General features: G+C 38.4%; 1 protein-coding gene across 4 annotated transcripts in view; it reads right to left on the bottom strand.

Annotated features, from left to right (window-relative positions):
* The window catches only part of syne1a (spectrin repeat containing, nuclear envelope 1a), a 163,983-nt gene that overhangs the window by 96,353 nt on the left and 53,336 nt on the right, over positions 1–14,294 (bottom strand). For all 4 annotated transcript variants that reach the window (XM_073856031.1, XM_073856030.1, XM_073856028.1 and 1 more), the window contains 10 exons: positions 12,306–12,513; positions 11,754–11,866; positions 11,361–11,566; positions 8,958–9,119; positions 8,561–8,834; positions 8,215–8,384; positions 6,650–6,959; positions 6,403–6,567; positions 3,750–4,109; positions 426–562 (listed from right to left, as the gene is read on the bottom strand). In XM_073856031.1, the coding sequence (XP_073712132.1) occupies positions 426–562; positions 3,750–4,109; positions 6,403–6,567; positions 6,650–6,959; positions 8,215–8,384; positions 8,561–8,834; positions 8,958–9,119; positions 11,361–11,566; positions 11,754–11,866; positions 12,306–12,513 (2,105 nt within the window). The remainder of the gene's footprint in view (positions 1–425; positions 563–3,749; positions 4,110–6,402; positions 6,568–6,649; positions 6,960–8,214; positions 8,385–8,560; positions 8,835–8,957; positions 9,120–11,360; positions 11,567–11,753; positions 11,867–12,305; positions 12,514–14,294) is intronic.

Genomic DNA, 14,294 nt, shown 5'->3' with positions numbered 1-14,294 from the left:
ATTAATGCAAGAAAATATATACAAACATCCATTTACTGCCTGCTTTCTACAGGTGTCAAAGCAAAAAACATTAGCTATAGAGCCAACATTAACTGTAACAGGCAAATCATGCTGATGTTTGTGAATATGGCACATCTACAGTATATAATAGCCTAATTTACATAGAAATAAGGCTTGTAAGTGTTGTAAATGATGACAATAATTTAAATACACATGCAAAACGACATTCTAAATGGTTTGTGTTGTCAAAATCTTTAAGGTTGATAAAAGCTTACAACATTCCAAATGTTCCAATTCAAAAAAGCATTGGATGTGTTTATGGGGAGCTCTGTATGAATCATACATGTCTAACGTGTTTGCAAACGAAACAAACTTCAAGGCAATGGAATGTTTAACAAAAACATACGGTGACCATTTGCCCTCACCTGTTGTGCAGCTTGATAAGAGCGCTGACCCTGTCCGACTGAGGACCCAGATCACCGGAGAACCCACACAGCACATTTAACTGTGCTTTCAGCTTCTCTTCCATAACTTCAGCTGCCTGAAGCCCCTCCAAAATGCCCTGATGGACAAACACAAACACACACACAGCAGGAGTGAGTGTCAGTACAGAGGCCACGCTTGACGTCTGAAATCTCATTTGTCGGCTTGATGCTTTTTCTCGCAAAGTTGTGCGCGCACACACACACACTTGAGCATTGACACACAGCTCTATTCAACTCAAAAACAGGGGCTTCTTACAAAAGCATTTCTGTTCTTCAGCAAGGGCAGGAAGCCTTCCCACTTCTTCGAACATGTTTGAAATTAAACAGAGCCGAGATCATGTCGCTCCCTCTGTCTGGGTTTCCACCCTCCCTCTAAGCCTCTCTTTTAAAAAGAGGGAAATGCTTCCCTGATTTCCCCCTACAGAACACTTCCTCCTCCAGTTTCTCTCCTCCTCTTCCTTCTTCCACTCCTCCTCGTCTTCCACTTCACATGTTGCACTCTTTCACCCTCTTCTGTGGCTCTAATTCACTACTCTCCGCCTTTGACATGTTCTCTCGCTTGCGTTCTCACTATCTCTATTTTTCCCTCCCTCCTCCTTTCACATTCTCCCCTCCCTCCTCCCCTCTTCTCTCTCTCTCTCTCTCATGCTCCCGATGGGAGTCAGCTGTCAGATGTTGAGGAGGCTTTGCCGCGCAAACGAGCACATAACACAAACAAGTCCGGACACCGGAAACACAGAATTAGAGAAAGTGAAAATTATCCGATTTGAACATGAGCACTATTAAAAAAGAAATACGGCTATAAAAAAGTAAACAACTGCTCTTTATTCTTTAATTATGTGCGCAGAGGGAGGCAGATGAGAGTAAAATGTGACTCATTATAGTTTATAGGAGCAAGAGAATCAGACAGAAAGAAAACAACTTTAAAAAACAGAAATATCAAAATATTGCATTTAAATATTCTGTGCTATTAAATAAGACATAACTTCATTTAGACAGTACTGTATTGTGCAATACTTCAGTATTTACTACAGTAAATTGTATAGGCATGGGCTGGTTACCGGTTTCAAGGTATAACAAGGTTTTAAAGAGTCAAGGGGCCCTATTTTAACGATCTAAGCGCATTGTCTAAAGCGCACAACGCAACGTCTAAATGGGCGTGTCCGAATCCACTTTTTATTATGATTAATGGGAGTATTTTGGCCGTAACATGTAATAAACCAATGTGAGTCTCAACTCTCATTCCCTTTAAAAACCAGTTGCGCTGGCGCTATGTCTAATCCCTATTTAGATGACGGACTTTGTAAACTGAAAAACTAAGCGGAGGAAAAAGATCCCCAGTTTAAGATTAATGTTAAATAATTGTGTTGTTTTACACTTCTATTGAAATTGTTATTTTTTCATTAAAACCCTTTTTTATTTAGTCATGGAAGTAAAAAAAGCAGGCTTTTAATTTCTTTAAATGTATGGCTATCCAATATCATAAAAAAATTATTTACAGGTATGTAAGAAAAGGTTTGTATTGTAAAAATACTTTATTTGTAACAAACAGGAGATAAAGAATTTACAAACGGCTCTCCTCACGTTTCAGCACTTGGACAGCGTCAGTTTTTTTAAGCATTACTTAAAAATGTTTCTCATCTCACCATATCCACAGGTACAAAGTCATCATATACAATAAATCTGTGAGGTAGCATTTAAAAACATTTAAAAATAGATGCATTTGTTTAAAGCAAAGCATTTATTTACTTACCAGTCTGCAGGTGAAGCAGCTCTTTGTGCCTTCTAACGTCTCATAATTAGTCCTCATTTATGTCCAAGAGACTCAATAATAATCTTTTACATTCAATCCTTTAATCTTCCATATTTAAAAGCGTTTTTGTGCTGCTGCGCATTCATGTATGTGCTAAGCAAACCCGCGTTGTCGTCCCGTTTAGGCGCATATTACTAATGCGCTCATTAAATAACAAAAAAACATATTGCGCCATTGGCTTTAGACCAGGTTTTTGTTGGTCAATGGCGTAATCTATTTTAGTTGCCTCAAAATAGAAACGCGCCAACAATGTGCCTGAACACACCTCGTTTTCAGACCAGAACGCCCATGGGCGCAAAAGGGAGCGCAAATGCATTTGCTATTTAAACAACGCGGCGCTAAACGTGAAAATTATAATTGCGCAGGGTGGAAACAAGCAAAAGACACTTGCGTTGCATTGCGCCGGGTGTAAGATAGAGCCCAAGGTTTCAAAACCACAACAACTTTCTGTGATACTGTTTCCAAGGTATGAGCTGTGTTTGCACTAAATATATTAAATCATTAATGTAAGTGATTTGATGTTTTCATTTAACATATATTACAAAAATATGTATATATTTAAAAATATTGAAATTTATAGGCTTTTTTACCTGGCATACATGTTGTTTGGTGCTTAAAAATAAAATGTATTGTGTCCAGTAGAAAAATTTATATAGTTTGTTTGTTGTTTGTATATGCAGACATTTGAAAATAACACATTTTTTGTTGCAATGGCTATACTGCCACAGAGTGAAACTGTGGTATCTTTTCTTAAGGTGTCATGCCGCCAATAACTCAATTTTTTATGGTATTTTTATTTTATTTTATTATATTATTTTTTATTTTAAAGTATTTTATAGTATTATATAATATGGATATACTTTGTTCATGTATATAATGCTTTGCTATAATTCAGTATGCATAAAGTAGCCTATTAAAGTATAGTTTATACTACTAAATAGTATTTATATCACTATACAACTATATTATATACCCTATACTAAATACTAAATTGCATACTACTGTATGCATGTACCACATTCAAAGAATACTGTAGTATAGGCTAATATAGTAGTTAGTGTAGTAAACTGTAGAAAATTTTAGTAGGCTAAAGCCTATATTATTACACTATATATTTTAATAGTATTCTGTAATAAAAAAACTGCAGTATACATTATTTACTAGTGTAATGTTCAAAAACACTGTAGCTATCTAGAAATTTTACTGCAGTTTACTATAGTAAATACTGAAGTATGCTACAGTGTTTATTCATGTGAGCTAGTACATGAGCGTGTGTTGCGATAGTAAACAGACACAATCCAACAAACACTGCGAAATAAGTGAGACTTACTTCGTACTGGCTAAATGTTATGTTAAGCAGTATGTTTACATAATCCATACTATAATTAAATTCTTTTTACCATATAGCCTACTCCCCCTCCCACCCGTGCTCTTCATCTCTCCTCAATTACCTTGGCGACCGTCCATCCCTCCACAGCCGCAGCTCCGCTGTTCCTCCGCTCAGCGTTGCTCAGTTCGTCGCTCCACTCTTTCAACTGCACCTCCAGCTTCTCCATTTCTCCCTCTAACTGCGCTGTCAGTTGCGTCTGTTCCCTCTCGGACCCTGTCGCCGCGGTCACGGCCGTCTCCAGGGCGTCGCGAGCACGTAGCGACGTTCCCTCCCACTGGTGCAGGGCTCGAGCCAGAGCCGCCACCTCTCCATCCATCAGCTCGCAGCCCGCAGCCGCCGTGTGCCTTCCGGCTCTCTCTGCGCTCAGCCGCACGCGCCGCAGCCGCTCGCGTCCCTGGCACGCGCCGCGCTCCAGCAGCTCCTGAAGGAGGGAGGGAGAGAGGAGAGAGGGGGGGTAAAGTTGCTACGGAAACTGCGGCATCGGTGTCTGCCTGTTATTCAACTGCTGTCGCTACAGCTCACGGTGATTCTCACGGTGACCCGCTAAAAACTCACTTGGCGCTCTTTTGGGAACGAACGCTGCTCCCAACAGCATCCTTCCTCGTTTTTCTCATCCACGACCTCCTCTACTCTCTCTCTCTCTCTCTCTCTCTCTCTCTCTCTCTCTCTCTCTCTCTCTCTCTCTCTCAGTTTAATTTTATCACATCCGAGTTAGATTAGTTGCATTCATCCACACTCCTAAAAATAAAGGTGCTAAATAAGGTTGTTTCAAAAAAAGAACCATTGCAAGCCAAGAGCCCACTTCTCTTACCTCTTTAATCTGTACCGTTCTCCACTACAAAGAAGATGAAAATTATATATTTTTTGTAATATAAAAAGGTCATGAAGGTAACCAAAATTTTATCTAGTTATGTATTATGCTATCTATAAGAAATAGCAGTCAATAAAATTTAAATGAATAAAAAGAAGTTTATGTTTGCTTGGCTTGTGTTTCTCTGTCACTTATTATTACCAATATAACCAAATAGACATAAAAAAACATTTATTTTTTATTTAAAAGTTGAGAAATTGTGCACATTATTACCAAATAAATTACAAATGTGACATTTTGTGTTTAATGGGAAAAATGCAAAGTAAAACGTTTTTTTCTAATCATACAAAGGTACAAAATGCCCCTGCACCTGAAGTATCAGCCAGAATGTTATGCTCTTCATACTGTACTGTAACCAATGCAATTAATAAGCTGATTTAAAAAGGTAGGATCCTTGACAAACATTCATATTGTAAGCCTAAAAGGAAAACTGATTATGTATCTGAATAGATATTTTTGTGAAGTGCTGTTTCCTGTCTACCACTTTTTCATTCTCTCTGACTGGCACTGATTATCCTGGTGAAAGGTGTAAAAAGCAGAGAAATATACTCGCCCAGTTTTCCCCCTTTTCTCATTTCTCCCCCTTTTCTAACGCCTCTTATTGGTCTCTCGCTGCTTCTGGTATCTTCTTTTTCACTCTTACTTCCTCTCTCATTGAACACACACCTCATGCTCTGACATGTTGTCGAGATGAGCAGAAGGTGTAAAAAAAAGGCAAATCAGCACAGAAATACTGCAGTTCCATTAAAAACTGTAAAATCTCTACATTCGTTGATCTGAAGGCCTTTAAGAGTATTTATAAGATACAAATTTCTAACCTTGGAATCAAAGGTTTTCATCTTTTATTCACTTTTGGTCACACACAGATACAGTTACTGTGCAATTACTGTATAATGTATACATAACATTATGACCACCTGCCTAATATTGTGTAGTTCCCCCTTTTGCCACCAAAACAGGTATGGACTCCACTAGACCCTTCCACCAGAACCAAGCATTCACCTTTCAAGCAGGAATAATGTGGGGTGTTCCCGGTCGGCAGTTGTCAGTACCTATCAAAAGTGATCCAAGGAAGTAAAAGCGGTAAACCGGCGACAAGGTCATTGATGCACGTGGGGAGCAAAGGGTGGCCCGATCCAGCAGACGAGCTACTGCTCAAGCAATTGCTGTGAAAGTGAATGCTGGTTCTGTCAGAAATTGTCGAGTGGAGTCCATGTTTCTATGGGTCAGGGCTGTTACTATAGGTTGGCAAAAGGGGGACCTGCACAATATTAGGCAGGTATATATATATTCTTTTATTTGTAGTGTAAATACTGTAAATGTGTTTTTAATGTATGCTGTGCTGTGCTAACTGGCTGCAATTGCAGTGTAATTTCCCTCATGGGCTTAATAAAAGTACATATTACTCTATCTGTCTATTTATATACCTACACACATACAGCTATACTTATATGTGCAGATGAAATGCAATTCTGAATATCAATGTCGCACATAATTTCATGTTTAGTCTCATATCGCCTTTGGTTAAAAAATGGATTTGTACTTATTCTTATGCACTCATATGTATGCATTTGGCAAACAGTTTAATCCAAAGCAATTTACAAATGCATTCAACCTATTCATTTTAGTATGTGTGTTAAACCTTAAACCTTTGCCTTGCTAACACAGCGCTTTACCCATTGAGCCAGAGGAACACTTTGTCAGCTTTGTTAATTATTAAGATGAATACAATTTTTTTTGAAGCAGATCCATCCTTGTATTTTACACATAATGTAATTAAATGCATTTACATTACATTTAACATGTCAATGAACTTTCTTACAGTTTCTTAAAAATTTCTTACCCGGACTTCAGTCAACTTCTGACTTAAGGTGGGAGAGTCACCAGATGGGTCAGAGCATTGCTGAAGCTCCTCCCCTACCACCATTAGCCAATCAGTGAGCTCCCTGATTGTTTCCATGTACTTCTTATGGTCAAGAACAACATCCTCTGACAGTCTGACTCTCTCCTAAATAGGATAAATAAATAATTTATCAAATTTTTTATATGAAATTTTTCAGTACACCTCAAATATCTGATTATGCATTTACCTCAGCTGCAGCTTTAACATCCTCAAAATGCACCCTAAGGAGAATCATTTCCTCCTCCTTAAAGACAGGGTCTCCAGTACGTTTGTAAAGTTCAGTTGCGCTTTCCTCTAGATAGCACAGAGCTCCCTGATGGTCCTCAACATCAAATGACAGCATCCGCAGTCTCTCCAGCTGCTTTCGTTTCTCCCGAAGTCCAAGCTGAGGCTCCAGAGGACCTTTCACCTCATGCCCAACTCCCTCCAGCCACTTCTGTAACTGTGCCCGAGACTCCACAAACAAATTCCACTGATTGACAGTCCACTCCAATCGACTAAAACAGGACAAATACACATGGGGGAAAAATCTAATGTAATCCTAAAAGTTGTATGATCTACATGTACTGTAAAGTTACTTGACAGATTTGAAACAAAGAAAGCTTATGATCTCATTTAGGATTCAGTAAGGAAATAAGCCAGTTCGTGACATTGATCATTGTTAACTCCTATGAAACATCACATTTCTGAAGAATGCAAATGTTTTAAATTATCCTGGGATAACATGGATTATCAGGTTTTGTGGACTTGTGAAGTCAATGCCAGCTTGAGATATTATTAAAGCACAAGGGTGAACATATCTAATGACCCATTCTGAACTTTGTGTACTTTATCATAATTCGCGAATAAAATATCATCACATTTAAAATGGCTCATGAGGGGTGAATTCAAAAGAAGTGTTCAGAGTGTCATGTGTGTTGCTTGTGTTTTTAAAATATGTGTTTGTTGCGTCATGTGAATCATGTGCATCACGTGTTTTGTCAAAATAAGAGCCTGCTAAACACGCGTCAAAACCGTTCACAAAATACACGCAAGACACTCCCTTAACAGTAAACTCTGATTACGGATGAGATTATGCGAGTATCTGGCAAACGCGAGGGTCTCTTTAATCATAAACCCTTTAGACGCGTCTGCAGCAGGGACTTATTGTGACAAGACACGTGTGATGCACATAGAACACATATTTTGCAATTACGAACCACACACATGACGGGCTACATACATGTGGTGACGAACTTCGCATCGAGGGCCTCGAAAAAAGAAGTCACCGGCCGCCACTGTTTAAAAATTGTGTATCCCTCCTATTCTCAATGACCTTTGTAGCATCTTGAACACACTTTTTTCCATTCTGCAATCTGATCCCCACTATCAAGCCATGACCAAATTATTCAACAGATAATTAGAAAAAAAACGCTCCATCATTAAACCCTTGGTGTTAATTGAAACTGATAGCAGCAGTTAATAACATGGTTACCATAGTAACAATAATTGAATAAAAGCCCAGGTGGCTGGCACCTGCAGTCAAGCACATTTGCCAATTTAAAAACAGACCACTATATTCTCCCTCTTATCACTCTTGACCCATTGTAGCTAAATGGCCCTGGTAATTAAATTACTATCGATGTTTCCATCAACATGGTTTGTTCCCATTCAATTGCAAGCATAAATTGACCATTCGGTCATTTGGCCACCCACACTCTTTAAAGCAGGTCACTAAATTCAATGAGGTCAAAGGTCACAGAATCAAAGCACCTGTGGCAACTCATGGCTCTCAGCAATAGAGCCGCCCAAGCGTCTTCGGCCTCCTGAAGCTTCCACCTCACTCCTCGTTCCACCTCACCGCTGCTCTTAATGACCAGCTCTGCCTTCCCAGCAGCCATGTTAAGCTTTACCTCACCCTCGCCCTTCATAAGCAGGATATCCTGGATAAGAGGAAACAAACACACAACTTAGACCTACTTCATACATGCACTTACAGTACTAACCGTTCTAAAAATAAGACTTCCCCTTCAAACAGCACTGGGGAAATTGCATTATTGTGTCAAACACATATGCTTCAAATAACTCCAGATGTTACCTATAACGTTCCTATCCATACCTGTGCTCGCTCAAGTTTATCTTCCACCTCCTTTTTATTCCCTTCTGTGTTCTCAAGTTTCTCCAATCTCCCCTCAACATCCCGCAACCAAGTCTCTACTGCTTTTAACGCCTCCTCGAAGGCCTGATACTCCTGCAGGCAGCGGATTCGACTCCTGGCCTCTTGCAGCAACGCCTCATGGTTCGAGAGCAACTCTTCTGCCATATTATCATGTGATCTGGATCCTCCCTCTGACAGTGTGAGAGGCGACTGACATAGTCGTTCAAGAGATGCCCTAGGAAAGATACAGAAAACAAACACATGCAGGCAACTGTGTGTACCAGCTCATAATCACCTCATATATTGAACAATCTCCTTTACACGTGTTGCCTCATGCACACAGATCAACCATACGTACCTCCTTATCAGGAGCTCTCTGTGGATTTCCTCCACACTTCTCAGCTCTTCAGAGCAGACAGGGGCTTCTGGCTCACTCTCACCCCACAGAGAAGCATCTGTCTTCAGTCTCTCCTCCAGCTGTTGCAGCCAGTCTCTCAGCTCGAACATACGTGTTTCATACCTTAATAAGATAGAGGCGCACCTTATTTAATTTTCAATCACAATTCTTAGTTAAACAGTTTAAAAATACATCAATATTAAATTATGATTGTGCTAAGAAATAATAATCATCATGTTGATATAATTCAATCTCATGGCAAATTAGGCCACAATGTGGCTACAATCATTTGTAAGAATGTCATTTGTATGTTTAAATATGATCTGCTTTCATTCCAGTGATGTTGGGTTTAAAGAGTCGGACTTTAGTTTTGCTTTTTCTAATAATTATATGTTTTTGTATAATTCAAATTGTACACATTTATACAAATTAGCATCTTTGTAAAATAGTTATGAATTTCTGTAAGATCAGGCTGGATATGAAGTAAATGGGCTATGCCTAAATACATATTTAACCCCATCATACAGTACTGTATGTGTCATGATCCTGTCAGCCCTCTATGTATTTTACCTTGTTTCATGTGACAGGATCACAGCAGCCCTTTTTATTGTTGTCTTGTTTTGTGTGTAGAGTCACGTGGTCTGTGTTTGTGTACCTTGTGCTCACCTGTCTTAAAGGATTAGTCAATTTTCTTAAAAAATCCAGATAATTTACTCACCACCATGTCACCCAAAATGCCGATGTCTTTCCCTGTTCAGCCGAGAAGAAATTATGTTTTTTGAGGAAAACATTCCAGGATTTTTCTAATTTTAATAGACTTTAATGGACCACAACACGTAACAGTTTTAATGCAGTTTCAACTGAGTTTCAAAGGACTCTAAATGAGCGCAATACGTCATAACGTCAAGAGGTCACGGAGGACGTATGCGAAACTACGCCCCAGTGTTTACAAGTGTGGAGAAAGAGGACCGTTCCAACGTTGTTGTATGTCGAATAATACTAATTAAGGTCTTTGTGTCCGTTTATTGTTTAAAATGGTCCATTACGCAATTACGTGAGGTCGCGCTGGCGCGTCACAGGACCAGAGTCCTGTTGTGGTGTAAAAGTGCATATTTTTTATTTTTCTTGTCAAGAGTGACAATCGTTTCGCTAGATAAGACCCTTATGCCTCGTTTGGGATCATTTGGAGTCCTTTGAAACTGTAATGTTAAACTACATTAAAACTGTTGGGTGTTGGGGTCCATTGAGGTCCATTGAAATGAGAAAAATCCTAAAATGTTTTCCTCAAAAAACATAATTTCTTCTCGACTGAACAAAGAAAGACATCAACATTTTGTATGACATGGTAGTGAGTAAATTATCCGGATTTTTTTTAAGAAAATGGACTAATCCTTTAAGTCTTGACCCTGCCCCCTTGTTTCCTATATTATTCACTATTAGTTAAACACCCTTCACCTGTGTGTCCTTGTTTTCAAGTTTAGTTCTCCTCTATTAAATGCCCTTGTGTCTACTGTCTTGTGCTGGTTCATTGTTTATCTTCCGATGACGTTGTGTGTTCCTGTCTCGTCTCGTTCTGTTCTGTCCTGTCCTGTCCTGCCCCGCTACGTGTACATCACGTTATATTATTTGATTATCGTCTTTGTTTGCCCCCTCAAGGGCATTTTTGTTATATAATAAAAGTCTTTTTGGTTGAGAGCTGTCTGCACTTGGGTTCTGTCTCCCTCACACATGACAGTATGTTTTAGGATACTAGAAAAACTTGTATTGTTTGTATATATTTAAATATACTTTAAATATGGAAATCATAGTTTGTTTTCTTTTATAACAATATAAATTTATCATAGGGCCATAAGTGCCAATTTCTTTTTCAGCCGGTGGGTGCTTGGCACGTCATCACGCAATGCTTAGGTTACTTATAACATCAGACATTACGCGAGCACCCAACGCTTTGGAAAGAAGAAAAGCGGCGCTTTTGGATGCAAAACATGACCCTTATTTAGTTATTCATCAAAGCATTGTAGATATTACAACTCGTGAGATCCACCAATCAGAGAGGCTCCCAAATTTGATTAAAATTAATTGAGCATATTTAGCGTTTTTCTGTGGGAATAGTGTTTTAATTGATAGTCAATTGCATTCCTGTTTTCTTGAGACTTTTCCTAAAACTAATTATTGTAGATAAATAAATAATTTGATAAAATTATTACTAATGAATAAATATAATATAGTCTGGTATATCCTTTTAAAACAACACTTTCTTGAAAACAATAATTTTAATTTTTTAAAAGAACATTATTATATTTTACTTGTATTATTTTAATAAATAGCAAATATCACTGTTTTTCCCACCTGCCTGTTTCATACCCATTCAGCAGCTTGGCACTTTCATCCAAAGACCGCAGGCGCTGTCTGCATTCCACAACAAACGTGTCCAAAGCATGCTGACAAGAATCAAGTTGCTCTTGTATACCTCCAGTCCCGCCTTTTGTCAAATGCAACAAGAGTCTTTCTCCTTCCTCACAAACCCTGGTCAGGTGCTCCTTACCCTCCATGGTTTCCTCTAGAGCAATCTAAGAGGGGTTGGTAGTCGCAATTCATTGGGGACAAAATGAACCATTGCTATTAACAGCTTTAAATGGATTACATATGCAATAAAACTCTACTAAATGGAGCTGCATACTGAATTTGACATATTTCTGATTTGCATTATTGCTTCGCTAATATGCACAATTTAAATGCATTATAGTTTGATGCTACCTTGAGCTTCTGTTGCTTGAATGAAATGGAAAGAGCATCACATGTTTGCTCAAAGCAGTCCTCTACTCCTGCCTTCAGCTCAGACAGCCAGCAATGGAAGGCTTGTGCTTTCTCTGCCGAAAGAACGGAAGGACAGAGAAAGTGACAGTCCATAAGCAGACATATACTGTATGTGAGCTGTTGCTGTGTGCGGCCAGATGGACTGTGTAGGTGTAAGGAGCAAACAGCTTTCTGTTGTCTTAGTAACCAGTCTCATGCGATTCCTCTGGGAGCCATCATAATGTCAGAGGGAGAGGCAGCATCCGTGACACAGGTGTGTGTCTGGGAGTGCCGTTCGAAATCATTTCAAACAAACATAAATAATTAAATATCTATTATTAACTATTTATGAGACAATTTAATGGTAAGTGGCTTTAAAATCACATCCATAGTTTGCGTATGTAATGCACACCCCTAGGACATGTTATAGATTAATTCATATTAAAATATATAAATGAATAATTAATTAAATTGTGTGTGTGTAAATGTACTGCATATTGCTATATCACTCACCATTAAAGCTCTGCAGCAAAGTGTGCTGAAGTGAGCCCAGGATCCGGCTGCGGTGTCCTGTCACTTCCTCATTCCTATTGACCAGTTGGGACACAGCTTCACCCAATAGAGTCAGTTGTTGAGTTGGGAAGGCTCTACACAGGGCCCTCAGAGACTCACCTGCTATGTCCAGACTCATCTCCAACTGTTTCTGTGATCTCTCAACCTCCTTAAAACCGCACAGAAGGATATGCAGAATGTTAAAATCAAATAACCAAGAGCTCTTATGATAATTAACTGATTGGATAACTTCCTAATTTCATAAAATCCTTGGTTTGCATTGCAATACCGCCCAGTTTCCCGGACTGGGCTTATAGCATGTTTGAGCTGGCTCAATTTAAAACTGACATATCTTAAAGGGGACATTTCACAAGACTTTTTTAAAATGTCAAATAAATATTTGGTGTCGCCAGAGTACGTATGTGAAGTTATAGCTCAAGATATCATATAGATAATTTATTATAACAAGTTAAAATGGGCACTTTGTAGGTGTGAGCAAAAATGTGCAGTCATTTTCAATGCAAATGAGCTGATCTCTGCACTAAATGGCAGTGCCGTGGTTGGATTATGCAGATTAAGGGGCGGTATTATTCCCTTCTGACATCACAAGGGGAGACAAATTTAAAAAATCTATCTTTTCACATGCTTGCAGAGAATGGTTTACCAAAACTAAGTTACCGGGTTGTTCTTTTTCACATTTTCTAGGTTGATACAAGCACCGGGGACCCAATTATAACACTTAAACATGGAAAAAGTCACATTTTCATGACATGTCCCCTTTAACCCTAATAATCAATTCTACACCCAAGCCACTTTTCTTTAGTTTAAAAACATGGTTCCCTTTATCTCAGTGGACTAAGATTTTGTGACTTTTCCAGATTATCTGTCAAGATTCATATAAAAAAAACTGGGCTTGATTCGGTCATTCTAAAGAGGCGTAAAAAATTAACTTAATTAGTCCCTTTGGGGGTAAAAATGAGCCCAATTGAAATTAATGGGAAATGCAAAAAAATCATTGTTTTCTTTTTATTTGTCAAAAAAATCAATTCATCCAGAATAAATCGGAAAATTTCAACACAGAAAGGTAGGCCTGGTACAAGAGCACAAATGTTACATAGAAAATACATGCTCAATCACACACACACACACACACGCACACACACACACACACACACACACTCACACACACACACAAACACACACACACACACACACACACACACAAAGATATGCCACAGAGAGCATTTCTTATAGAATTTGGCAAAAAAAAAAAACACAGATGCAAAGCAAAGATGTAAAATACTCACACAGGTATGCGCACACACATCCACACACACACACACACACACACATGTGCGCACATACACACGCACAAACACAGACTCACACACAAAGACACAGTAAAACTTACACACACATAAAGACACACATAAAAACACACATTTCAAAATACATCAAAAACTACAAAAAATCTACTATTTGAAATAATATTTATTTTTAATGTCCTTTCTAATGTTTATATAAACATAAATTCACAAATTGTATCAATAAAGTAGTGATGTTGAGCAGTTGGCCACATACAGTAAAATGAATGGGTCTCTATGGGCATCTGCCGGTCGAAGTAATTTATTTCCTAAACTGTAACCAGTTTTTTCTAAACACCAAATGGTTGAATTCAACACATAACATCTAGATCAATATCTAAAAACAAATCAAATAAATCAAATTTGGATCATAATTGATGTACATTTTTCATAAAAATTTGATATTTTTCAGCCAAGCTAATGGTGTAGTTGAGGAATTGAGTGGTAAACGGGTATAAAAGTACTTCATATCTCCCAAAACACAGCATTAATTTATAGATGGGAAGTAAATGAAAAAAATGATATATTATTTGTATCATTAAAAATGTATATATTTTTTGTTATCACCCTTTTAATCTCTGGGGTC

The sequence above is a fragment of the Misgurnus anguillicaudatus genome, chromosome 18 (genome assembly GCF_027580225.2).
Source record: "Misgurnus anguillicaudatus chromosome 18, ASM2758022v2, whole genome shotgun sequence".
NCBI lineage: Eukaryota > Metazoa > Chordata > Actinopteri > Cypriniformes > Cobitidae > Misgurnus > Misgurnus anguillicaudatus.
This window is presented reverse-complemented; position numbering and strand designations above follow the sequence as displayed.